At 53.1% G+C, this 24,104-nt stretch overlaps 1 protein-coding gene across 1 annotated transcript; it reads left to right on the top strand.

The window, feature by feature from the left end:
- The first annotated feature begins 692 nt into the window (after nucleotides 1–692).
- Nucleotides 693–3,704, top strand: ACTL8 (actin like 8). Its single transcript, XM_037045048.1, has 2 exons — nucleotides 693–1,040; nucleotides 2,961–3,704. The coding sequence occupies exons 1-2, from the start codon at nucleotides 693–695 to the stop codon at nucleotides 3,702–3,704; spliced, it is 1,092 nt and encodes a 363-aa protein (XP_036900943.1).
- Nucleotides 3,705–24,104: the final 20,400 nt, after the last annotated feature.

Here is a 24,104-nt window from a genome sequence, read left to right as displayed (position 1 = left end):
TACAGATTGTGGTGAGGGTTGCATGAGTATCAGATCAGAATGTACAGAATTGCTGGTATTTCATCATTTTTGATGGATCCGAATGGTAATTTTACATCGTTCAACCTAATGTGCAAAATGTTCCTCCCCGTACTAGAGGGAGAGCATGGACTTCAGAAATGGTAGCCACAGCTGTCCCTGCTGTCATCATTGCCATTGTCTCTGCTCATGCTGCTGTTGCTACTACACTATTGCCGTTGACTGTCATCACTGTTGCATTACTGGTGGCCCCTGGGGCTGGTCGATAGTGTCCACGTGTCCTCCGGCCACCACTTGGGAGACAAAACTTTTTGCCAAACCTACAAAGAGCAACAGGGCCTGTCCCCTGCTGTTGTAGAGCAAAAGTGCCTACCTGGTGTCCCAGGTGAGGGTTCTCAGATGGGCTGGTTAGGTGGCCCTTGTAGGACGATTGGGAGTTTGGAATGGGAAGACCATTCCAGGCGCAATGACAGCTTGTGCAAAGGCTTGGAAGGGGGAACAGGCAGGCTTTGGGGGATCCTGAGGTTTGACGTGGGGTGGAGAGTGGGATGCATCCTGCAGTGGCATGGAATGGGTTCACAGAGAACCCCAACCCTTTCTTTCCACAGGTGGCCAAACCACCCTTGAGAAGCCGAGTTCAGAAGACACTTCCCGCTTATTCCCCTGCCTCTGCCATGGCCGCAAGGACCATCGTTATCGACCACGGGTCTGGCTATATGAAGGCTGGCTTCTGTGGCTGGAATGAGCCCCATCTGATCTTCCCAAGCATCGTGAACTACAAGCCATGCAAGGAGAACCCTGGTCCCAGCTCCGCCCAGCGAGTCCTGGGTCTCGGCATTGACATTTTCCATCCTGACACCTTTAGCTACCCCATCCAGCGTGGCCGTGTCCTCAACTGGGAGGGTGTGGAGCACATGTGGTCCTTTGTCATGGAGACACACAGAAAGGGACATGAGGTCTCCCCTGTAATGTTCACTGAATGCCCCCTAAGGAGGCCTGCAGACCGAAGGAAGACCCTGGAGGTAAGTCCTTCTTGGGGCTGCCACGACCAAGGACCGGGAAACAGCTGGCTCTTTGTGTTTGGACATGATTGGCCGTCAGGATGTCAGGCTTCTTTCTTAATCATTTGCCCCAAGAATGTTTCCTGAGTACCTCCTGGTGCCTGGCCCTGGGCACTGGGACTCACACAGGCTCCTTGCCACAGGTAGAGACACAGCAGGACAAACTCTCTGGTGAGGGTGTTCCTGGGAGACACCAGACAGGCAGTCATGTTCACAGATCAGATTCTGGCCCTCAAATTGCTTACCTTCTGGGGAAGACCTGACTGTGGATAAATTCCCCAAAAAAGAATTCCACGTGGTGGTCACCTCTAGAAACAAAACAGAGTGGGATGATAACTCACTGGGGAAGCTGGGTCCCAGTGCAAGAGGGAGACCGGAAGGTGAAGGTGGCAGGGGCCAGAGCTGGCGGGCTTGGTAGGCTGAGGAAAGTGCTTGGATTTTACTTTAAACCAAGGGTTGACCAACTATAGCCACTGTACCAAACGTGGCCCCGCATCTGTTTTTATAAATAAAGTTTTATTGGAACACAGCCATGCCCACTCATTTGCATATCATCTATAGCTGCTTTTACTACAACAGCAGAGTTGAGTGGTTGCATTGGCGATTGTGGAGCCTGTAAAATGTTTATTTTTGGAGCTTTGCTAGATAACATACAGGGTGCCTAGTTAGCTTGGAATTTCAGAGAAACAATGACAAATGTTTTATATAATGAAGTATGTCCCAGGTATTGGGACATACTTATACTAGATCATTATACGCAAGACATACTTATACTAGATCATTATTTGTTGTCTATCTGAAATTCAAATTTAACTGGGCGTTCTACATTTTCATTTGCTCCATCAGGCAACCCGATTCTCTAGCTCTTCACAAAAAATGCTTCCCAAAGGCTGCTCTCAATGAATGGGAAGCTCCTGAGGGCTGTTAATGGGGAAGGGGGGGGTCACATGTGAGTGTCTCTTTGAAAAAGGGGACTTCGGCTTCTATTTGGAAAGTGGATGGTTGGTGGGGGACGGTGACGATGTTCTGATGATGGGAATGGAGGGAGCTCTCGCCCATGGAGAGGAGAGGATAGGGCTCCGGGGCCTGGAGAGGTGAGGAAGCGGCCACAGGCCACCAAACAGTGGACTGTGATTGCCTTGCTGTATCGGCAGCGTCAGTAACTTGAGGGGTGCACCCCGAGCTGGGGAAGTGGGGAGCCCCGTGAGAGCTCCATAGAGATCAAGGGGCGATGGGCAGGGGGAGAAAATCAGCTGAGGGACTTTGCCAACTGTAGCAAAACTTTGCTACAGTTTTGACTTGGTGTTTGAAGTTTTAATGAAAAGAACGACAAACAAGTCTTCACTTCCCAGGAGGCGAGGGCATTATCTTTAACTTCCCACTTTTGAGGAGGCAGTGTCGTGGATATGCTGTACTTCTTTCTTTTCTAATCTCCTCTTCCCTCTTCCGAAGAAATAATGTTGGCTGCACCTCGGGGCCTTGGCCGTGGCCCCCGCCTCTTCCCCCAGTGTTCACATAATCCTTTGCACCATTTCCAGCAGCCTGATGGTGGTTCCTGCCCCTCCACTCCACTGAAAGGCAGCAGTCAACAGGCTCCTGAGGGCAATTCAACTCTAATCCTCTAGAGCCCCACCCTCATCACCTCGGGCGGGGGTGGAGCTCGGGGCGGGGGTGGGGTGGGGTGGGGTGGGGGGGTGGGGGGGGGCCGGGCGGCCTGGGCCCAGAGTTCTACAGGCAGCCTGCTAGTTCCTTAAGGACACACATCACTATCAACCTCAGTTTTGAGAGCTGGGCATAGCAGGGTGTTAGGTAAAACAGAAAGGGATCAGAGCCCCTGTCTGAGGAAAATACCCTGCGTGTCTATCTTCTCCCTTCTTGCAGATTATGTTTGAGTCCCTGTGTGTCCCGTCCCTGCTCCTGGCTGACCAGATGGAGATGTCTCTGTATGCCACCGGCCTCCTGACGGGCGTGGTGGTTGATTCTGGCTACGGCCTGACCCGAGTGCAGCCTTACTACCTGGGCCGCCCCTTGCAGAATGGCTGTAGGGTACTAGAGTTTGCTGGCCAGGATCTCTCCACCTACCTCAAAAAGAGCCTCTTTCGGGATGATTCTAGTATACCCCAGGTGTTTCGGCTGCAAATGGCAGACAGTATTCAGTTCAAACAATGCTATGTACCCCAGAATCTTGGGGAGGCAATGGACGTACTTCAGAGCCTGCCGGCTGGCTCGGATTTAAAAAACGTGTATCAGCTCCCGGACGGCACCACTATGGACCTGACCCCCATGCAGCGCCTGGCCCCTGAGATGTTCTTCAGCCCCGAGGTGTTCGACCTGCAAGTACCCAGCCTCTCTCAGGCTCTCGTGGATTCCATCAATGTGTGTGAGGCCTCCCTGCAGCCTGAGCTCCTCTCCCACGTGATAGCCTGTGGGGGGAACACCATGTACCCTGGCTTCAGCAACCGCATGTCCCAGGAGTTGGCCAGAAACTATCCCTCTGGCCCCAAAGCCATAGTGAAGTTAGGTTCCACAAGAAAATACAGTGTCTGGATGGGAGCGTCTATTGTGGCTCATCTGTCTACTTACAAGTCTGAGTGGATGACCAAGGTGGAGTACGACGAGAGATAGAGGCTGCGACCCGTTGGGTTTTGCAGGAGGACCTGGCTCTCCTCAGATGGACATGGGTGGATTCATTTCAATGAGAGGGTCTGGTCAGGGTTGGGGTTACCTGGCGTTGGAATTCTGAACGCACGGAGGACTTTTTAAGTGCTGGGGTTTTATCTTGTTTCAGGAATGGGACCCAACCCCTGGGAGGACAGGGTGTCATTCCTGGACACCCTCCAGGGGACAGTTTTTCCGGGGGTGGTCTGTTATTAGGATGGGAGTGGCCAGAGGCCAGATATCTCCATACCTAACAGCCCCTTACTGTTCACTGGCATATCACTTGGGCCGTCCATTCTTTTAGGACAGTAGGTTTTAACTGGGGCAGGAGAGGGTTCTTACTGAATAGGGGAGTGGGAGGGTAAGGCTGGGGAGAGCTGAGGTTTCTAGTCCTCCGCACTCTGGCCAGGGAGGAGTGCCCTTCCCGCATGGCCAGGGTCTTGTTTTATATGTGCAAATAAACCACTTGGTTGGAGCAAAGTGCCTCCTGTTGTGATGAATGGGGGTAGTGTGGGCAGTCCCTTGGGGAGACCTAGGGGCTGTGAGTATGTGAGAACCAGCATGGGGCCCGTGGACAGTGGTGACCACTGAGCAGGACGGGTGGGAGGGGTAAGGGCCTGGAGCCTTCCTCAGCCATGCTCGTTCTCTCCGTTCATCCCAGATGTCCCAACATTCTGTTCAAGTCTGAGTTCCTATTAGGAATATTGGACAAACTGCTGAGAATGCACTGTGTGCCAGGTTCTACACTGCGCATGGGGGACATGGAGATGACAAAGGAGCCAGAGATTTCGGGTTCTAAAAGGTTACCACCTACTGTGGGGACACAGGCATTCATAAGTCACTGTATTTTTGATGATGAAGAATGAGATAAATGTAGCAAAGTCATGTGATCTGGGGGATTGCAGGGATGCCGGATTTCAATGAGGTAGGCTGAGACCACTGGAGATTGTCGGGGACTGTGCCCTCCCCCATTCCTCGGCGCACTGGGAGGTTATACTTCCCAGCCCCCCGGCAGTTAGGTAGGACCACGTGACCATACCGGAAGTGCTGGCCAGTTCATGGGTGCCCAGCCCTTAAAATAGTGCTATCTGCCCGTGGGATTCAGGGGGTCCAATAGGGGAAGGGACAGTAGAGCTGCAGACGGAAGGAGCCTGTGTGACCGGGTGGGACAGAGCCCCTTCCCCCACCCGCACTGCTCTGGGGCATGAGCAATAGTCCATGATGGTTAGCCACTGAGATGTGCGGGTGGCTGGTGGTAGCAGCTGTGTGGCTTACTCTGACTAACACAGAGAAAGGTGCCATACGTACTATTCATTGAACAGATATTTTTCTGGTAAGTGGCAAAAGTGAGGTTCAAATCCAGACTGGGCCACAGCCACTGAGTTACATCATTGCTTCTGAAAGGAGCTCTTGGTTCCAATGTTTATAACTGGAATAGACTAACAGAGGGTAGAGGATGAAGGCCCAAGGAAACCCGATGTTTCAGGGACAGGAAGAGGAAATTGGAGGCCAGAGGCCAGTTCACCTTGTCTTTGACATGTGAACTTGTATTCTCTTGGCCACGAATTTACCCCCAAACATGAACCATCAGTGGTCCCTGGAGAAAGAAGTAGGGGTCCAGAATGACTCTTTAGTAGAACAGGTCAGAGCCAGCCTGGCCCAGGCCCCAGGGACTTGGAATGACACTTGAGGTAGAGGCTGGCTCTGTCATTAGCTAAATTGGGCAAGTTGCTCAAACTCTGAGTCTATCAGATATACATTAAGGAGTAATACTTCCTTTTGTCAGAGATTTGGGCTTGAGGATGAGCTAAGATGAGGGATGAGAAGTCACTTTGAAAACCAGAAAGTGCTATTGAAATACGAGATGTTGCTTTAAATTTTATAATCTTGTTTTTCTCGCCTATTAATTAGGAGTATTTATAACAACAGCAGCCACTGTGCCTTGCCAGGCATTGTGGTGAGTTCTTTACAAATGGAGTCGCATTTAATCCTTACAGGCGCACCATGAAATGGGTGATGTATTTCTCCATTTGTAAATAGGAAAAGTGGAGCTTAGTAATGATGAGCATTTGCTCAGGCTCACGCACAAGCTGAAGCTTATTTAATAAGGGATTGTCAAAGTTAGAATGGATTCATCAACCCTAGAAAACTAGACTCAAAGTGGCTGAAACATATTGGAATTGGTCTCAGGTAACAAGTAGGCAGCCCAGAGAAATAGTTGTGTATCTATATCACCGAGGACTCTTTCAGTCTTTCCATTTTTCCATTTCTAATGTGTTACCTCAAGATCAAAAAATGGCTGCAGCAGCTCCAGGCCTCCTACCTCTATGTCCTGCAGGAAAAGGGGGGGTGAAAGGAGTATGCCATCTGAGTTTATCTCCATATCAGAAAAGCCTCACCCGCAGACTTCTGCTTATATCTCGTTATTTAAAAGTAGCTAAAAGAAATAGGAGGCATGTGGACATTAGATGAACTGACCCACTGCATCTGAGCTTTGGAAGAGGAGAGATTTGCACCTGGGTCCGTCTGTGTGTAAGCCCACGTTGTTACCTACAGCGCCCGATCACCTTCCCAGTTTTCTGCACCTCGTGGGACCTCTTGGCCTGAGGGATGAGGATTTTGCCGTGCTTGAATGAAAGCTGCTTTTGGGTGGTGACCAGGTGTTGATGCACTGAGAAGGGATCTTTGTGCTCCAAGCCAGTTTATTTGCGTGCTCGTGAGCCTTCCACAGAAGAAGGGGGGAGACACAGAAATGAGAATGAGGGAGCAGAGGGAGCTGGGCAAAGGGGTATTTTTTTTTCCTTATTTAGCTCTGGGCAACTGTCATCAGAACTCTTTTTCTCATTTTATTCTGAATGTAACATTTAACCTTTCTGTTCAAGCATCAAATCTGGCTTCCTGGTGTATAATTACGAACTTTTCTTTGCTTTCTCTCCCCCCTCCCTACCCTGAAAGCTTTTAAAACTCTCTCACTGGGTATCATCTCTCTCCTCCGACTCTCCAATTAAATTAAAAATAGCAGCTCCATAGGGCTGTGCAGGGCCATCAACCTAACGCGGAACTTCTGGCACGCCAGGCCTGGCAGCTGCTGAGAGCTGGGGGAAGCTTATCCTCCACGAGGGGTCTGGGGCCGCCTGCCAGGGGCAGCCAGGTGCAGGGGGTGGGAAGCAGGGTCTTGGCAGCTGGGGAGGGAGGGCTGGGTGGGGCTGGCAGAGAAGATAAAGGAAAGGACCCTTAGCCGGGCCATTTCCAGCTGTGAGGGTACAGTCCTGCCACTCCCTGTTGCCAAGGCTGGGACTTGGCACGCTGGTATTTGGGTTTGGGTGGGCTTTGGATGCCCAAGTTCCCTGAAATAACCCTGGTAAGAAGCTTTAGATTCTGCTGATGCAGAGAACAAAGTCAGTGTTAACATTAGAACCCTCCTGGCTCTAGGAGAGACTTCCGTTGCCTCTCCCACATTTTGGGTCGNTATCCTCCACGAGGGGTCTGGGGCCGCCTGCCAGGGGCAGCCAGGTGCAGGGGGTGGGAAGCAGGGTCTTGGCAGCTGGGGAGGGAGGGCTGGGTGGGGCTGGCAGAGAAGATAAAGGAAAGGACCCTTAGCCGGGCCATTTCCAGCTGTGAGGGTACAGTCCTGCCACTCGCTGTTGCCAAGGCTGGGGCTTGGCACGCTGGTATTTGGGTTTGGGTGGGCTTTGGATGCCCAAGTTCCCTGAGATAACCCTGGTAAGAAGCTTTAGATTCTGCTGATGCAGAGAACAAAGTCAGTGTTAACATTAGAACCCTCCTGGCTCTAGAAGAGACTTCCGTTGCCTCTCCCACATTTTGGGTCGCTTTCCACAGCCAGACAGATGGTAGAATGGACAAGGGCTGGGACTGAAGCCAGACTGTCTGGATAAGCATGTTTGCTATGTAGTTTTGTGGCTCTGTTACGTCGAGAAAAGTTGCTTAACCTCCTTTGCCTCAGTTTCCCCATCTGTAAAATGGGTATAATAAGGATGTGTACCTCAGTGATTTGATGATTACCACATGGCTTTGATGAGTTTACATAAAACACTTAGCAAGTGTCAGATGCATAAGGGTTAGCTATTATTATTTCTGTATACCTCAGCCTCTATGGAACAAGTCTTAAAAAAAAAAAACAGCCTGGCTCTTCTGTTTATTTTTACTTGCTCACATTCAGATAAATACCAGTGATTCAAAATGAATAAAACATCACAGAGTGCTGGTGTACTGTCCAGGAGGAAGCACAGCAAGGTAATTCCTTTCTTTGTCTGAGTGACAGAGCAGAAGCTCGTTCTGTACACAGAGCGGTGAAGGGGATGGAGAATGGCTGGCTTCAGGGAGAGGCGGTCAGCCAGAGGAGTCTGCCGTAAGGAGTGATGCCCGAGATGACTCTTGCTAGAGCACCAGGACTTAGCACCTGCTGTTCCTTGTGTTTGAAATATTTACCCCTGCCACCAGCCCCATAAGTGGACATTTAGAATGGCTAGACAGTAAGGGTAGTAGGGCATAGGGACGGATGAGGGCAGAGGGAGGTAGGGCCAGGTCTTGAAGGACACAGACTGTCATGTTAAGGAGCGAAGACTTCATCCTGAGGGTGATGGGAGGCCTCTCGGGATCGTAAGGAGAGTCATTACATCACTTGAAGAACTGGAGCTCTGGCTACAGCTTGGAGAATGGCCCAGAGAGGGACCAGGCCCGAGCAGTAACATAAATCATGAAAACATGCATATCATTAGACCGTAGGTTAAATGTTCCGGCGTTGTCCATGGCCTTGCTCCTCTCTGATGCCTTGGACTGGAAATTTGGTCCTGGTGGTACTTAGGGAGGGTTATGGTAGGTTTGAGGGACAAACAGACCGTCCTTCCTGTCGCCTAGCAGCGGTCTGGTAGTTGTCAGTTTCAGAGAACATCGGCCTGAGTGGTGTCAGGAGAGGCAGCAGGGAATGTGGGACTTGGGGAGTGTAGTCACCAAGGTGAGAGAGTGAAATGACGTCATGGCGAGGGCAGGTTGGGCCCTGCCCCAGCTGGGAGTCTGTGCCCCACGCCCTATGCTCTCCCTTTCAGCACTGCAAACCCTGGACAGCTCCCAGGCTTCTCCTTTCTTGCTCTACTTGTCTCCTCTGCAGCCCTGCATTGTGGAGGTCACCATCTTCTTCCAGCTCTCCAGGCCAGCAAACCAGGTTCCTGGAGGGTTCCCAGGTCCCCGAGTATGGTTCCCATTGGAGACATTCATCTAGGGGAGGGGAGGTTGGCTGTAAACCATGTTTAATTTCTCCAGGGCCTCCATTATAAATTCTATAACTCTACCAGTCAAAACATGACTAATTCCTGAGACTGCAGCCCCCACCTGGGAGTACAAAGCCCTGTGCATTTTTGCTGCCTTTTATCACTACTAATAAAGGCTTGGCAGTTGGAATTTAGCTGCTGTGGGTGGTTTTTTTAGGCATGCAGATTTCCCCCTCCCTCCACAGGGTCACTGTAGAATAAATGCTTGCTTGCTGGGCTGGTTTTCGACCAGATTTGTAATATTCCTGGCCCCAAAAGCTGTGGGTGTGGGGGAAGTCTGCAGAGAAGGGGCCACAGTATTCAGGGTTAATTGGGCCTTTGATGACTCTGACAAGGGCAGGACGCTGCGTGATTTATGAAGAAAAGAATGGGTCTGTCGAAAGTCAATAGAGTGAAATTGCAGGTGTGATGTTGAACCTACTGAGGGGAATGTGATTGAAGGTGCATTCCTCACCCAGCCAGTTAGTTTAACGGCCGTTGCAGGGGTGGGCTGTACCGGCAATGAGTCTGAGTCTGCCTGGGAGTCGCTACTTCAGCCCTCCCAGTTGGGCGACCCTGGGCAATGTACTCAGCCTTCTTGAGCCTCAGTTTCCTGAGCTGCTAAATAGTGCTGAGAAGCTGTCCGTACTCCGGGGTTTTAGGAGAGTGTGCCCTCAGCAAAGTGCCTGGCCTATCAGGAGGCAGCCCCGAGTTGGGGGGAAAGGCTCCTATGGTCTCGTCATTTTATCTAACATCTTAGTCATTACATATTTCTTTTTTTTTTAAAGATTTTATTTATTTATCTTTAGAGGGGAAGGGAAGGAGAGAGGGAGAGAAACAACAATGTGTGGTTGCCTTTTGTGCATCCCCTGCTGGGAACTGGCCTGCAACCCAGGCATGTGCCCTGACTGGGAATCGAACCACGATCGTCTGAGTCGCATTACATATTTCTTGAACTGTTCCCCGAGGGTTTCAGTTCATTGTCTTTGCCATAGGCAACCAATTTGGCTTTCACGTCTCTAAAAATAGTGCCTGTTTCTGACCCCCTGGCCTTCTACCTGGAGTTAAGGCGGTCTTACTCCAGGTGAGAAATGGTGGCCCTGTGGTGCCTTTGCTACACGGAGTCAGTGGGGGACGTGGCTGGAGGGGGTGTGGTGTGGAGGGCTGGTCCCACCTCCAAAGAGAAGGGCGGGCCAGTGGGGCCGGGGGCTAGTGCGGATGCAATGACGAGGCTCCATGAAGGCAACTCTTTGTGGCTTGTTCACTGCTGTAGTTTCTGCGCATGGGACAGCGCCAACACATAGTAGCTGCTTGATCAGTGTTTGTTGAATGAATGAATGAGTCTTCCTTCCCTGAGAGTACTGTAATTTACACAGGGAACGGCCAGCCAGCTCTTCCTTCTCTCCTGAGGACCGAGCAAAACTGTATGGCTCCAGCATCCAGCAGGATGCATTTAGCTTAGCTGCTTGCAGAATTTTCTGGCATTGAGCTCAATATTGGCATGGTGTTGTGAGTGTATTGATTGAACTGGCTTTCTGGGAGATTTGAAAGCTTCGCACCTGCAGGGTTATGTATTAGGTAGCTAGCTGCCTGGTAGAACTTTCTGCCATGGGCAGATGGCTCTGATTAAAGGGATAATGAAGAAGTTCAGAGAAGGGACAGAACACACTCAAGGTTACCCTCTTATTGGGGCAGAGCAAGTACCACAACAAGTTGCCTATTTGACAACCCTTGCTTCCATTTATTCAGCACGTACTACATCTGAGGCCACGCAGACTCACAGGTGGGTGGCTCCCGTCTGTGCGGGCTCAGTGTCTAAACCTCTGATCTCACCACCCAGGCATCCCATTTCAAATCCCATTATTTAAGGCCATTACCCTTCCTCCCAAATGCTGGAATGTGCCAAACGCACCCTCCATGTAAAGCCCTCTTCGCCTTCCCCCGCCTCAGATGTCTTCTGTGGGCCCATTTCTCTCCCTTCCTCTTCAGCCTGGCTCAAAACCCCAGCACCTGCCTCACTCAGCCTTGTTTTGTTAGGTGGGCAACCCAGGCCCCACACCGGGTTCCCTGTGAGCCGCAGCGCCCTCACTTCTCAGTGAGGGTGAGGAAACATGCCTCGCCGTTACTGGGAAGACACAGTGAGCAGTACCCATCACCGTGTCTGGCCTGTTGTCAGCAGTCAGTGCAAAGCTTGGAGAGAGGTGGGTAAAGGGGTGTTTTCTGGAGTCAGAAATCTGACGGTTGCTCTCCAGCACCGTGACCTTTACTAGGTCACCCGATCTTTCTCTGCCTCATCTGCACGCCAGGGTTATGTCTGCCCAGTGGGGTCGTGGGAAGCATTCAGTGAGAACCCATGGGAAGCCCACAGCATAGGCACCTTCTTGGAGCGAGCCTATTGTCTCACTCGTTTATTGCTAGAAAAAAGGGTTGCCCTGTTGTAGAAGGAACTAGGAGAGGCAAGTCCCTTCCAGCTCCCTATTTTGCAGATGGGGAAACTGAGGCCCAGAGAAGTGGAGCGGAGATGTGTGTTGTTGACTCCCAGGCCTGCCCTCTCTCCTCAGTTCCACGGTCACTGTCTTTTCTGCCCTCCAGGGTGAGGGCGCAATGGGGGCTCTGTGACAGCACCCTGCCTGCCTCGTGTGACACGTCTGAGGTGTGTCTCTCACCGACACGCCATTATGATCTCCACTCAGGAGATTCAGACTCTGGTTCCATGAACTTCAATTCTTTCCCCCCAAATAAGAAAAAAATGTCTTGGATACACCTTGTGCCGCAACCACCCCTAATCTGCAAGCCCTATAATGCTCTGAAAGAGAGAAGAGGGAAAAAAAATGCCTACTCAGTCTGGCCAACTCCTGGGCCAAGATTTAGTGACGGGAGCTGTAGCGAGGTCTCGCATTACTGAGCCTTCATTACTTTTACAAAATATGTTCCGGTGGGTTCACCCGCAGCTATAAAGCGCCATCGTAAATAATTAAACTCCACTTGTCAAGGGGACCAAGAGGGGGTTGGTGAGAGCACAACACTGTGGAAGGAGCACTGGGCTGAGAGATGGGGGTTCTGCGACCTGTCTAGGTTGTCTGATCACTGTGACCTTGGGCCTCCCCAGACCTCAGCTTCCTGTATTTGGAGGAGGAGGTTGGAACAGGTGACCTCCGAAGTCCCCATGAGCTCTGACAGTCCACAATGCTCAGCTCCCATGAGCGTGCCTGTTGGGGAAGACAGTTCCAGGCCTCCCAATGTCCCTTCCTTCCTTCCATGCGTCCTCCCATTTACCTAAGTTCCAAGGGCTGTGTCAGACCTTTGGGACACAGAAGGGCACAGCACAGGCAGCCTCAGGTCTGGAAGCTCCCGGTTCAGTAGAGAAAACCAGCCGGGAAACTGATCATGATACTAATGGAGCCCAGAACCCTGTGGCAGCTGAGCATGAGGCCCTAGGAAGGCTTCCTGGAGAAGGTGCCGTTGGGCCTAGTTTGGGAGAAAGGTTAACAGTTAGGCAAGTCAGGGCATTAAGGTAGAAGAAATGGCCTGTGCAAAGGTTCAGAGAAGAACCCAGGAGTTAGAAGGCTGGCTGGCAGGTCCACCAAGAGCGAACATGACCTAGGAGGTTGGTGAGGGATGGGAGTGAATCTGGGGCCTTGAGGCAGTAGAGCTTTTGTGGTTCTCTGCCTCATCCTGCATGACATACGACCTTGGCAAAGCTGGCTTGGAGTTGAGGAATGTTTGCCCTTGCCCTGCTCCACTCTGCCCCTTGAACTTGGGAGAATTTGGTAGAGGGTCTCAGTCAGCTCAGACCAGGAGGCTTGGATAATGCACATTTATTCTCTCACAGGTCTGGAGCCTGGAAGTCCAAGTTCAAGGTGTGAGCAGGTCAGTTTTCTCCAAGGCCTCCCCTTAGTTTGCAGGTAGCGCTTCATCTGGTGTGCTCGCAGGGTCTTCCCTATGTGCGTGACCCCTGGGGTCTCTCTGTGTGTCCTAATTTCTTCTCATAAGAACCCCAGTCAGGTTGGATTGGCCCCCCATCATGATCTCGTGTTAGTTCAATCACCCCCACCTGAAGCTCCCTCAGCTGCCTCATGGGGTTCTGCATTATCCTCCAACTTGGTCATTCGCGTCTAGCTGATGAGGTCAGCTAGATGAGGTCCCATGTCATGGTTGTGTCCCCACTGCCCAAGAGCTCAGGGGGACACATACCTAACCCTTCAAGTGGCCGTGCTGAAACCCCCCCTCCTTGGGCTTGATGGCAGGTACCCCACCCTTCGTTCTTGGTAGCAGGGACTCTCAGAACTCCAATTAACCCCCCAAATTCCCTTCCTCATCTCCAGCCCCTCTTCACCTTTCTGCTCTCTTTTAAGCTGGAGGTGGGTGATAAGCTAAGGGCTACAATTCTCATCAGCTCTTTTGCAAATCCTGCTTGGGTGGTCTCTCACCTTCTCTTGGACATTTCGGAAGATGGGTGATGTTGGCATCTATTGTATTTGAGCCTCATCCAAAATTGAGATGGATATTGTTCCATTTTAACACCCAGTTACCTTCAAACATACCAGAAGCATTCTCACCTCAGGACTTTTGCACACGCTGCTCCCTCTCCTGCCTGAGCAGCTGTCCCCAGATTCCTGCGTGGCTGAGGCCTCGTGTAATGACCTCAGATATTTCACTTTGTCATGCCCTTGCCACCCCCCAGCTAGTCATGCTGTCAAATCATCCTGCTCGTCTTCCCTCTATAGGGCACTTATCAAGACCCGAGGTGTCGTTGGTTTCCTTGTTTATCGTCTGTCTCCACTCCCACACCCCCTGCCTCCACTGACCTTAGCACATCAGCTCCTGGACACTTGGTCTGTTTTGTCCACTGTGACCCCAGGGTTGCCAGTGGTGCCTGGCACAAAGCTGATCCTCAGGAACAATGTCGTGGGTGATCTTCCCAATCCTGATGATCAATCAGCACAAAGGGACCCACAATGGAGCCTGTAAGGTTTGGTCAAGACATTTGGTCAAAGACCCCCAAGGTAACAGGGGCTGCAGCACTCTGTGCACCTGTTTGACGCAGGTGGCAAAGGTGTGGCCCTGGTCAGAAGGGCATGAGCCAGGCTGTTCAGCTGCCCCTGGGTCCTCTTCTACACAGATGAGTTCAGTGCTGGGACTTAGATGCTCAGACCTCAACTGAGAACTTAAGGGCCAGGGGAGGTGGCTGTGAATGTTGAAATAGGAAGGAGCAGGGAGGTAACTTGGGCAGGGGCCAGTGAGATGCTGACCACCCCCTCCCAGCTAGGGACCACACAGAGGTGCTGGCCAGCGGTGGGGAGACCTGGAGCCACACCCAGGGGAGAACAGCGGCCACAGTAGGCTGGGCTGATCAGACCAGGGGTGGGATGGAGGGAGGGAGGCAGTCCCTTCCCCTGGTGCCGGTGGGAGCAGGGCGGAGGGAGCTGGTCTAGCCACAGGAGAAGGAATTGGAGACATATTTCCACAAGAGCCAGGGTCCCGGCCTCCATGTCCCTTGGCTGGCTTGGCTTCAACCCGTGGGGAGAATAGTGGCCTAGTGAGTGGCCTGGGACATGCTCAGTACCCAACCTGAAGCTCAGACGTTTCCCTTTGTCCTCATATTAGTGAGACCAAAACTTTAAAGGAGGCCATTGACAGGATGGGCTATGGAGCTGCTGTGCAGCCATTCACGGAGCACCTACTATGTGCTGGGTGCTGCACTAGCTACCACCTTGCAGGAAGGTGAAGCGGGTGTGGGTATAGGTGCCTGAGAACAGGGATACCCTGACCAGTCAGGGTGGCCGGGGGGCACTGGTGGGCCCGCCTCTGAGATAGCTCTGAGTTGGGCTCCACACCGTCTCTCAGAGGCCCTGGAGCCACCGTGCTAAGTGCCCGTTGCTCACTTCTGTGGCCTGCCTCTCTGCCCACTCCCTGGCTATGTACGTGGTGTCCTGGGATCCCCTTTGACGTAATTGACCTTCACCCAAATTCTTGTCTTTGAGGGGCCTAAGAGAGGTGGCCAGGAGAGAGAGGAGGATGGAGAAGCATGAGCTCCCCCCATTTCACCCAGCCAGGAAGGGACGATCCTGGCTCAGGACCCAGCTCTGTTTGTGCCCCTGAGGCCCGTGTGGGAATGTGGGCCGGGAAAGACGAACTGGGTCTCTGGACTCAAAGTCTTACTGGGGCCTTGTTTACAGGGCAGCAAAAGGTCCCTGGGCCTGGCTTCCAGAAGATTCTGCAAGAGGCAGGATTTAGAAGAGCCTTCACTGACCCCCAAATCCAGGGCTGGGGACCCCGCAGGGGCTGAGGGGTTGACATAGTCGGGAGGGCAGTGGGCCCAGCAGCTGCGGGATCCGAGTGGGAGGGCCGCCCAGCAAGAGCCCTGCAGGTGGGGATGGGGCATGAAAACCCCGAGCGGTTGGGGCAGAGAGGGCGAGCCGGGCCCCGCCCAGCCCCGCCGCCTAGCCCCGCCCAGCCCGGCCCGGCCAGCGCAGATGGTGCAATTGGAAGATAGGACAGTTTCTGCGGAAGATGATGCTGCTTGAGGAGAGGAAACAGTCCTGTGGGGGGCCTTTTCTCTGTTTTAACAGCAGTCAGCAGTGGATAATTCCTTCAAGCAAATCGTATATTTAAGTGCGTAGGGTGGGGACGCAGCCGTGGTGCTGGCTTATATGCGGAAATTAGGAAGATGCTGGGCCCTTGAATCCGGAGCACCTGCTGGGGGTGCGGAGTGGGTCTCAGTCCAAGCTCATGGATGGTGGGGGCAGGTGGCTCTTCCTATAAGACCTTCTGAGGCAAGACAGGGTCCATCCCTGGCCCTTCTCTGAGATGACAGCGCCTGACCCCAGTGACCAGGTCACAGAGATGCTTTGCAGCCGGAGGGGGGTGGGGGTAGACTTGCCCTGGCTTAAGGGAGGGCACAGGGCACCTCCCCAGGGGTTTCTCGCACTCCTGAGGTGCCACCGTGAAGCTCTTCGCCAGCGCCCGCACCACCCTGCACACCTCAGAGTGAAGGGAGGGTAAAGCAGGAAGAGCCTGCACGCGAGCACGCTGCCGGCCGAGTGGAGGAAGCTGTGCCGCAGAGCCAGGTGGAAGCACTTGAAAATGAAGCGTCTCCCCCGTGCACGTGTTTCATTATCCTATTAGAGGACACTAACTGGGCATTAGGATTTTCAATAATTATTAACAGAGTATTCAACAATGAATTATCATGAAAAATTAAAATTAATTACATTTCTTGGAGTTAATTAAATTATTCCTTTAATAGGGCAAGTGGCTAAGCAGACATAAAAATTAAGAATGGAAAAAAGTATGCAGGAGCAGAGTGTGAAGACACGGGGGGCTTTTCTGTCTCTGGCGGGGGGGCCGGGCCCAACGAACAGGCGGGAGGATCTCACCATTTTCTGAGAGGAGGGCGAGCTGACCAGGGTGGATCCAGACCAGCTGCTCAGAGTCCTGCCTGAATCCTCACCCTTCCGGCCCAGGTCAGGCCTGTCTCCCTCCTCATTTCCTTTCTTTCCTTCCTCTTTCTTAAACGTTTTCTTCTCTCTTCAGTGTGGATCAGGCATGTCCTGGGTGCTTGATGCACAGGGATAAACCAGTTAAAATGCCATAGCTCTGGGGTTCATGGCCAAGGAGAGAGACCTAGCCATGTCTTAATAGTAGATAAGAGTCAGACAGCTGGGGTTCAGCTTTGGACTCTACTGCTTAACAGCTGCGTGACCTTGGGCAAAGGACTTACTTTCTCTGAGTCTCAGTTTTCTCATCTGCAAAACTGTACCTACCCCATGGATCAGTTCAGGGACCAATTGAGTTATCACATATAAAGCCTTTAGTATAGTGCCTAGGCTATACATAGTAGGTGCTCAGGAAATGTTAGTTAACATCGTTATCCCTGTGGGCCACTTATTGCTATGATGGTGCTAAAAAAGGAAAGATACCTAACCTGGCCTAGGAAGGCCAGAGAAGGTTTCCTGGAAATTAAACCATAATCTGAGTCTTTAAACCTGGGTAGACCTTGCCTAGGTTGAGGTGTGAGGGAAAAGCATTCTAAGCAGGGGAACAGCATGTACAAAGGCACAGAGGCATGCATTGGCTGCTAGAAACTTTAGTGGTTCTGTGATTTCTGCGTTCCAGGAGTATTGGCTGAAAGTGTGGAATGGGGAAAGATGTAGCATGGAGGGGTGTGGGAGCCAGACTCCAAAACGGAACGACACCCTTGCATAGTCCCCTTTCATACTGTGTCAGAGTTGGTCTGTGTGACCAATGGAAGATGGCAGAAGTGATGCGATGTCCCTCTGAGGCTGGCCCCTAAACGGCACCATGGCTCCAGGATCAGGAGCTTTGGGGGAAGCATGCTGCCATGTCCAGTAGCCCTATGGAGGCCCATGTGGCAAGGGACAGGGGTGTCCTGACAAGGGCCACTTGTCATGGTGAGTGGAGGCCAGAGATGTTGCTAAACATCCCGTGGTACACGGAACGGCCTCCATGACAGAGAGTGATCCATCCCCGAATTTAATAGCACCAAGGCTGAGAACCCTGATGAGGACCACTCGGAACGTCCTGGGGGCAGCCCGAGCTTCTGAGTGGGTGTGTGCTTGCCAAGTCCTGCTCTCGGGACGGGCCCTGGGGACTCAAGCTGCTCTGATCTGTGGTGACACCTTGAACTTGGGAAAAGACAGACAGGATCCCCCTTTGGCCTGGTGTTTCCAGAGCCTCCATGAGGGGCAAGAGGCAGGAGGCTCAGTGGGTGGGGGTCTTGGGCCACTCTTTACCCAGCAACCGTTTTATTATTTTCAAATCCGGGGGCTGTGTGTATAATGAATATAAACTTTCAGGCTGTGTATGTACTCTGGTGTGTCCAAAACTGTAACTTTATTTTTCTCTCACTGAACTGAATTTCTGTCCCCAGCTCCCTTTCTGCCCGAGGGCAGAAAAGTGTCATCTTAGACAATTCCAGGTAAACGCAGCCATTCTGGGTTTCAGTCCAGGTGATCCAGGACTGCGCCCCCTTCCCGAGCCTCAGGGTGCCGTGGGAGTTCCAGGTCCATCATGGGATCATCAGACCTAGTTCAGTGGCTCATCATCAGCCCCTGCTGACGTGGGGCTCCAGTGTGATGGACAGTGTCTAGCCTGGTGCTTGGCAGAGTTGCTCCTCCCAGAAGGTGTCCCCTAGGTGCCCACCCTGCTCTCTGATCTCCCGGAATTGGGTTTGGCCTTTGCCTCTGGCTCTCCGGGGAGGGGACATGGAAGAAGGCTCTCTCCTCCCCCACTTCCTTCCTCCTCTCCTTTGCTCTCTGTCTCCCTCTTCCCACTTCCACCTTCCTCCTCCTCCTCTTCCTGCTCCCCTTTTCTTTCCACCTTCCTCTCCTTCTCAGTGGAATCCAGCCAATCTCTAAGCTCCTCCCTGCAGAAGGCCCGAATTTACCCCCAGTTCCCCAGAGGTGGCAGCCACCTCAGGCTGTGTCTGCAAAGCACTTCTGGATTGTTCTGGTTTCAGACATCTCGGGGGAGCTCTGTGGAGCAGGGCTCTGAGCTCGTGCACAACAAGCTGTGTTTCCTCGAGAGCTCTGCCCTCTGCCTCGCTTTCCCACCATCCCGAGCTCCCTGAGAGCTTGCCCACGCCTGAGTCCTGTGGGCATCCTGGGGAAGCTGGGCGCACGGGGCACACGAGGAGGGCTGTGGGAACTTCTGGCTTTTCCCAGGTGGGACCACTGGAGCTCGGAGATGGATAGAAGCTTGTCTAGGACATTCAGCAGCAAAAGGACGGAGGCTGGCTCAGCATTCCTTACAGGAGAAAAGGCAGAAAGGGTGGGTGGCACCCGTGGCGGGGAATGAAGGCGGAATGTCCCCACATCAAAACGACTGCCCCATGGGAGCCTGCTCACTGGATGCAGGGGGCTGGCGTCCCCTCCCCCCTCCCCCTTACTCCGTGCCAGGATGTCTTCAATTCACACAGTGAGTCTGCAAACACTGTTGTTCCCATTCTACAGAGGAAGAAACTGAGGCTCATCGAAGCGATGTGTCCAAGTCCCACTGTACATCAGTAACAGAGATGGGAGTTTTAAAAATTGCTGTTGCTTTATTTTTTTAATATATGCTCATTCGAACAATTTAAACAACATGGAAGTATGTAAAACAGGATGAGACGTTCTCACCCTTCTTTCATTTCCTATCCCTGACATTGCCTTTCACCCAAGGTGACCAGTATGGTCACATACCTTTAAATATGCACAAATGTCGCCGCACAGTACATAGAGGCCCTGGGGAAACGGTGGTGTGCTCTATCCATGTTACGCCCTAACTTTGTCTTTCTTTAATATACTTTTTCCTTAGAAATATACTTTTTTGCTTGATGATATATTCTGTACATCGGTTCAATACGACAGACATCAGTTGTTTCTTTTATAGTTTCCTAGTAGCCAATAGCGTGGAGCGCCTTGGCCTCTTCGGCCCGTCCGCTCTGACGCACTTCCGGGCCGGCTGTTTGTGCTTCCTGCTCTGCCTACACTGTGAGATGCACCCGTGACTGCCGGCCAGCCATAATCAGGCTTTTATGTCCGAAGATCGATTCCAGGAGCGGGACTGCGGGTCAGGGGTTTGAAACATTTTATGTTTTCATAGATACCAGAGGCAGGATTTGAATTTAAATATGTCTGCTTCCGAAACACCAGAAAGACCCTGGAGAAGAGCATGACCTGAGGATCCATCCTGGCCTCTGAGGCGCCTGCCCCCCCATGCTGGTCAGGAGCGTCCTTCCTGAGGGGGCAGGGGGCTGGCATCCCGGCCCGGCAGGTGCCTGGGGCCTCCGGCCAGGGCCAAGTCAAAAGCTCAGCCCAATTCATCCTCAGGTGCAGCCTGTGAAGCGAAGGGCAGGAGGGTAGTCATCCCCAAGGTGGGGAGCTCATGGAGGTAGGGGCAGGGCCAGCCTGGGACAGAGAGGGTCGGGCTGAGAGCAGAGGGCAGGCTTCACGGAAGGCTGTGTAGCTGGGAAGGTGGGTGTGGGAGAATCCGAAGCAGGGCCCTTGGACCAGTACTGGGGACAGGGGGACAACACTCTTCGTGCTCTCTTACGGCTGGAACCGGAGTCAGACACACACGCCCTGAGCTCTGCGCATGGCCTGGTCCAGGTGTGGGCTCCGAGCTGCCCCTCTGCCCCTGCCCTCCGGTGCACTCAAGCATGCATGCTCCCGTCTGCTCCAGCTGTCCGAGAGGCTGGGGCTGGCCGCGCATAGCACCGGTTAGCGAGGTGATGGATGTGCTCTCTGCCTCAAAGGGAAGGAGTCACCAGAGGGGGACCCGGGGAAGGGACAGCGCTGGGGCCATGTGCTGCGAGGGGAAGTTGGTGCCCAGCCTCCTCCTGTACCTAGTAACTGATGGACGGAGGGCTGAGGAAGGCAGGGCAGAGCTGGAGCGGGGTGGGAGGGGAGAGCCAGAATGCGAGGCAGGCGGAGGAGGCACACTTTCTGTCCACAAGAGCTGCTGGCCTGGTGGGAAAGACACTGCTTCTGTGCACCAGAAGTCCCCCCATTTAGTGAGGCAGGTAACAGTCCTGGCCCTTGGAGCCTTCCAGTGTGATGGAGATGGTAGAAAATACTAGGAAGCTTTGACATAGTTTGCAAAGTGACCCTCCTGAGCCTATTCTTGCTAAACAGAGGGATAGTATTAAGTGAATCAAAGTACAGCCCTTGACTGTGAGCACCCAAATTGTGGTAGCTACTCTAATTAATCTTATTCGGGCAGGTTTATATCAGGGAGGGCTTCCTGTAGGAGGAGAACCCTGAGGCTGGACTCTGAGGACTTGGCCTCTCTTCTAAGTCCCCTGGAGGCTCTCAAGTGCCGAGGGTGTTCAGACTCTGTTGGTCTCCTTGCCTTTCCTGGCACCTCTCCCAGGCAGCCCAGCCCAGCTGCTCAGGAGTGATGATGCGCTGAGAGCAAGAGGACAGGTTTAAAGCCTGTAGTGGAACGGTGTAAAGAAGATAAAGGAAAGAGACGGCGCCCGCTGGAAGGTCCAACTTACAAGGGAAAAGCCATCCGGTCTGAGCACTCTCTGTCCTCCCCAGTCATGAATACTTCCTGTAATTGCCACATCAATCGCTCCCGTTCACTTGCTGCGGCCATGTTCAAGGTGGACAAATTGGTAGCTGGAGTCGGGCCAGGTTGGCAGAAGCTGGAGTGTTAGCAAACACTGGGGACAGGTGATGGGGCAACAGACAGAAACTGAGGAGGGCAGGAGGGCCCAGGGAGTGCCAAGGACTGACAAGAAAGCAAATAGCTTGGCCTTGGCTGGTGTGGCTCAGTGGACTGAGCACTGGCCTGAGAACTAAAGGGTCACTGGTTCAATTCCCAGTCAGGGCATGTGCCTTGGTTCCAGGCCAGGTCCCCAGTGGGGGGCGCACGAGAGGCAACCACACATTGATTTTTTTTTAAAGAGCAAACTGCTGGGAGTGCCTTCTCTATGACTGGGTCATCAGGCTAAGGGTTGGTCACTGCCTACTTTGCCTCCATTAGCTAGTTTCTTTGGCCTTGACCTCCAGAGTGCCTGACCCAAGTGACTCAGCATTCTGTCTTTTTAAATTCCCAGCCCCCACCCTGTGTGGCCCAGGTCCCAAGGTGGAGCTGGTGCGTGTTGCTGATGCTGGAACAGGTAGAGCAGAGTAGAAACCAATGAGAAGTTGGAGGCTCAGAGCCCCAAAGACTGGGTGGCAGGAGAGGGGTTTTGGCGGTGACCGGGGCTGGGAGGACACCAGGTGTACTGTTGTTCTTGTTTTTCACTTCTTGAGCAACTGCTGTGACTTGGCCGCTGTGCTAACGATGTACATTGTTGCATTTGGTCCTCCCAACCGCCCTACGGCTGTGGGTGCAGTTGTATTCTGCACTTCGTAGGGGAGAGACCGAGGTTCACAGAGGTGAAGTCGCTTTCACCAGATCACACAGCTACTCTGCTCCGATTCAGGCCTGGAAACGTCCGAAGTCAGCGTTCCGGGCAGGCCAGTCCTAGAGGGACAGTGTGTGAGAAGGCTGGGACAACACCTGCGGGAAGACTCGGGAAGCTGGCGTTCTCTCCTCGGGCAGGGCTTGTCTGCCCCTTCACCCCTTCTGCAGACCCAAGGTCTGCATCCATGATGGAGCTTGTCTGTCATGAAGGTCCCCGAGGAAATATCCCTTCCTGGTCAGGTTCATCCGAGTCACCTCCGCCTTGGCCCTGTGCCTTACAGTGCTCCAGGTACACACAGCCCTACTGGCTCACAATGGGGGACTGGTGACACCTGGCCGTCATCTCAGCCCCCACCCAGCCCACTCTGGGTCGGTCCCCATCAGGGTCCTCTCCTTGGACCTGCCTCCTTGTTCTCTGTCTTGGACCTGATCTTGGCTTTTTTTCCTTAGACTGCGTAGCTCTTGCCTTTGGCTGTGGACTCTGTCTCCCACAACTACCCACTCCAAGCCCCGCAGAACTGGTACCCTGCCCAATGCGGTACAAAGGTCTGCGCCAGGGCCCACTGGCTGCGTGTGCCTCCGAGGGTGCCTGGTCCCTGGTCTGGAGGTGTCATCTGTCCTAGCTTTAGAATTCCACATTGACTAGAGCAGTTACTGGAAGGTTAAAGGCAGGCAGCTGCATGGGAGGAGGAGGAGAGGAGAACCACACAGGAGGCTGCTCTGTCCAAATCCCAGCTCCCCCGAGACAGTGCTGCCCACAGATAAGTGGGCAAAACAGTGCAAAGGGGCGTAATGGCACACAGTTATTTCAAAGCGATTATATGGGATAACAGTAATTATGCCCAAGAACAGAGAAGGTCAAAGCAACTGGTCCCATGGCTCACCTCCAGCGAGCCTCTTGCCAAGGGTACACTGCTGCCTGTGGAAGGAGGAAAGGGAGGGGAGGGGAGGCAGGGTTGGGAGCAGGAGAGGTGGAGATAGGCACCATACAGAGCCTAGCTCTCGGCCAGGGACTCAGAAGGGGGCTGCCCAGGGCTGAGCTCCTGTAGAGAGCTCAGGCGTCCGTGCACCCAGGAAGCACCTCTCTGGTTGGTTCTTAGACACGGGGCAAGGGTCCTCTTTCTCTGTGATCCTGAGCCTCTGCAGTGCACACAAGCCCTCCCCTCTCATCTCCCCCCTCATTTCTTCCCCCCTCTGTCCCTTCCTCCTCTCATTGCTTCCACGGCTGCGCCATCACACGCCCACACGGTGATGCATCCGACCACCTTACCATCTCTCTCCCCAAACACTTCCCTTCTCCTTCGCGCTCCTACCCGTCCAGCCACCCCCCCGCCCCCTCACCCTCTATCCACATTCACGTCTCTGTCGTTTGCCTCCCCGTGTGCCTGGTCCACGTGCCCACCCATCACCCTCTACATGCCCACGTTAATACTCGTCCATGCAGCCAGTTTCACCTGCCCACTTTTCACCGTCTACTTTTTTCATACCTATCAACAATTACTTTATTTATTTTTAAATGTGCAACCTTTATTATATTTTTTCCATGACCATTTAGTCCCCTTACACCCCCGCCCCCCGCAGTCACCACACTGTTGTTCTCCCGTGTCTCTTTTTCCTTTTTGCTCAGCCCCTCCACCCACTGTCTGCTTTTCAGCCCATTCACCTGCCCTTTGCACCTTTCCACCTGTCCCCTATCTGACTGCCAGCCATCCTTCCCTCCCTCCTCCCCTCCCCTCCCTTCTCCTCTTCCCTTTTTTCCCTTCCCCTCTCTCTTTGGCCCATCTATTCATCTACTCATTCTTGTATCCACCCACCGCTGGTCATGGTCTACCCATTAACCCATCGCCCTTCCGCCCATCCACCATCCGCTGCTACCTGTCCACCCTTCTATGCCTCCGCCTAGCCATACCTCAGGTTCACCCCTACACTCACCCATCCTTCCACCCATCCGCCCTTCCTTCTCACGGCCTCTCTCTGCGTCCACACCTACTTCTCTCCACACAAACCCCTTCTGCTCCCAGGCAAACCTGTAGGTCAGTCAGTGTTCTCTGATAACCCCATCCTTCCCTGCTCTCAGGAGTTTGTCTGGCTCTCCACCATGCCACCAATGCCCCTCCTCAACCCTGATGATTGAGATCCAACCCAGTCTTCAAGCTTGATTCTGGGTGTCTACTTCAGACCA

Source organism: Sturnira hondurensis, unplaced genomic scaffold, assembly GCF_014824575.4.
Source record: "Sturnira hondurensis isolate 20B ecotype Veracruz unplaced genomic scaffold, ASM1482457v3 Scaffold0004257, whole genome shotgun sequence".
Lineage (NCBI taxonomy): Eukaryota > Metazoa > Chordata > Mammalia > Chiroptera > Phyllostomidae > Sturnira > Sturnira hondurensis.
Note: the sequence above shows the minus strand (reverse complement) of the source record. Positions and strands in the feature narration are given on the sequence as shown.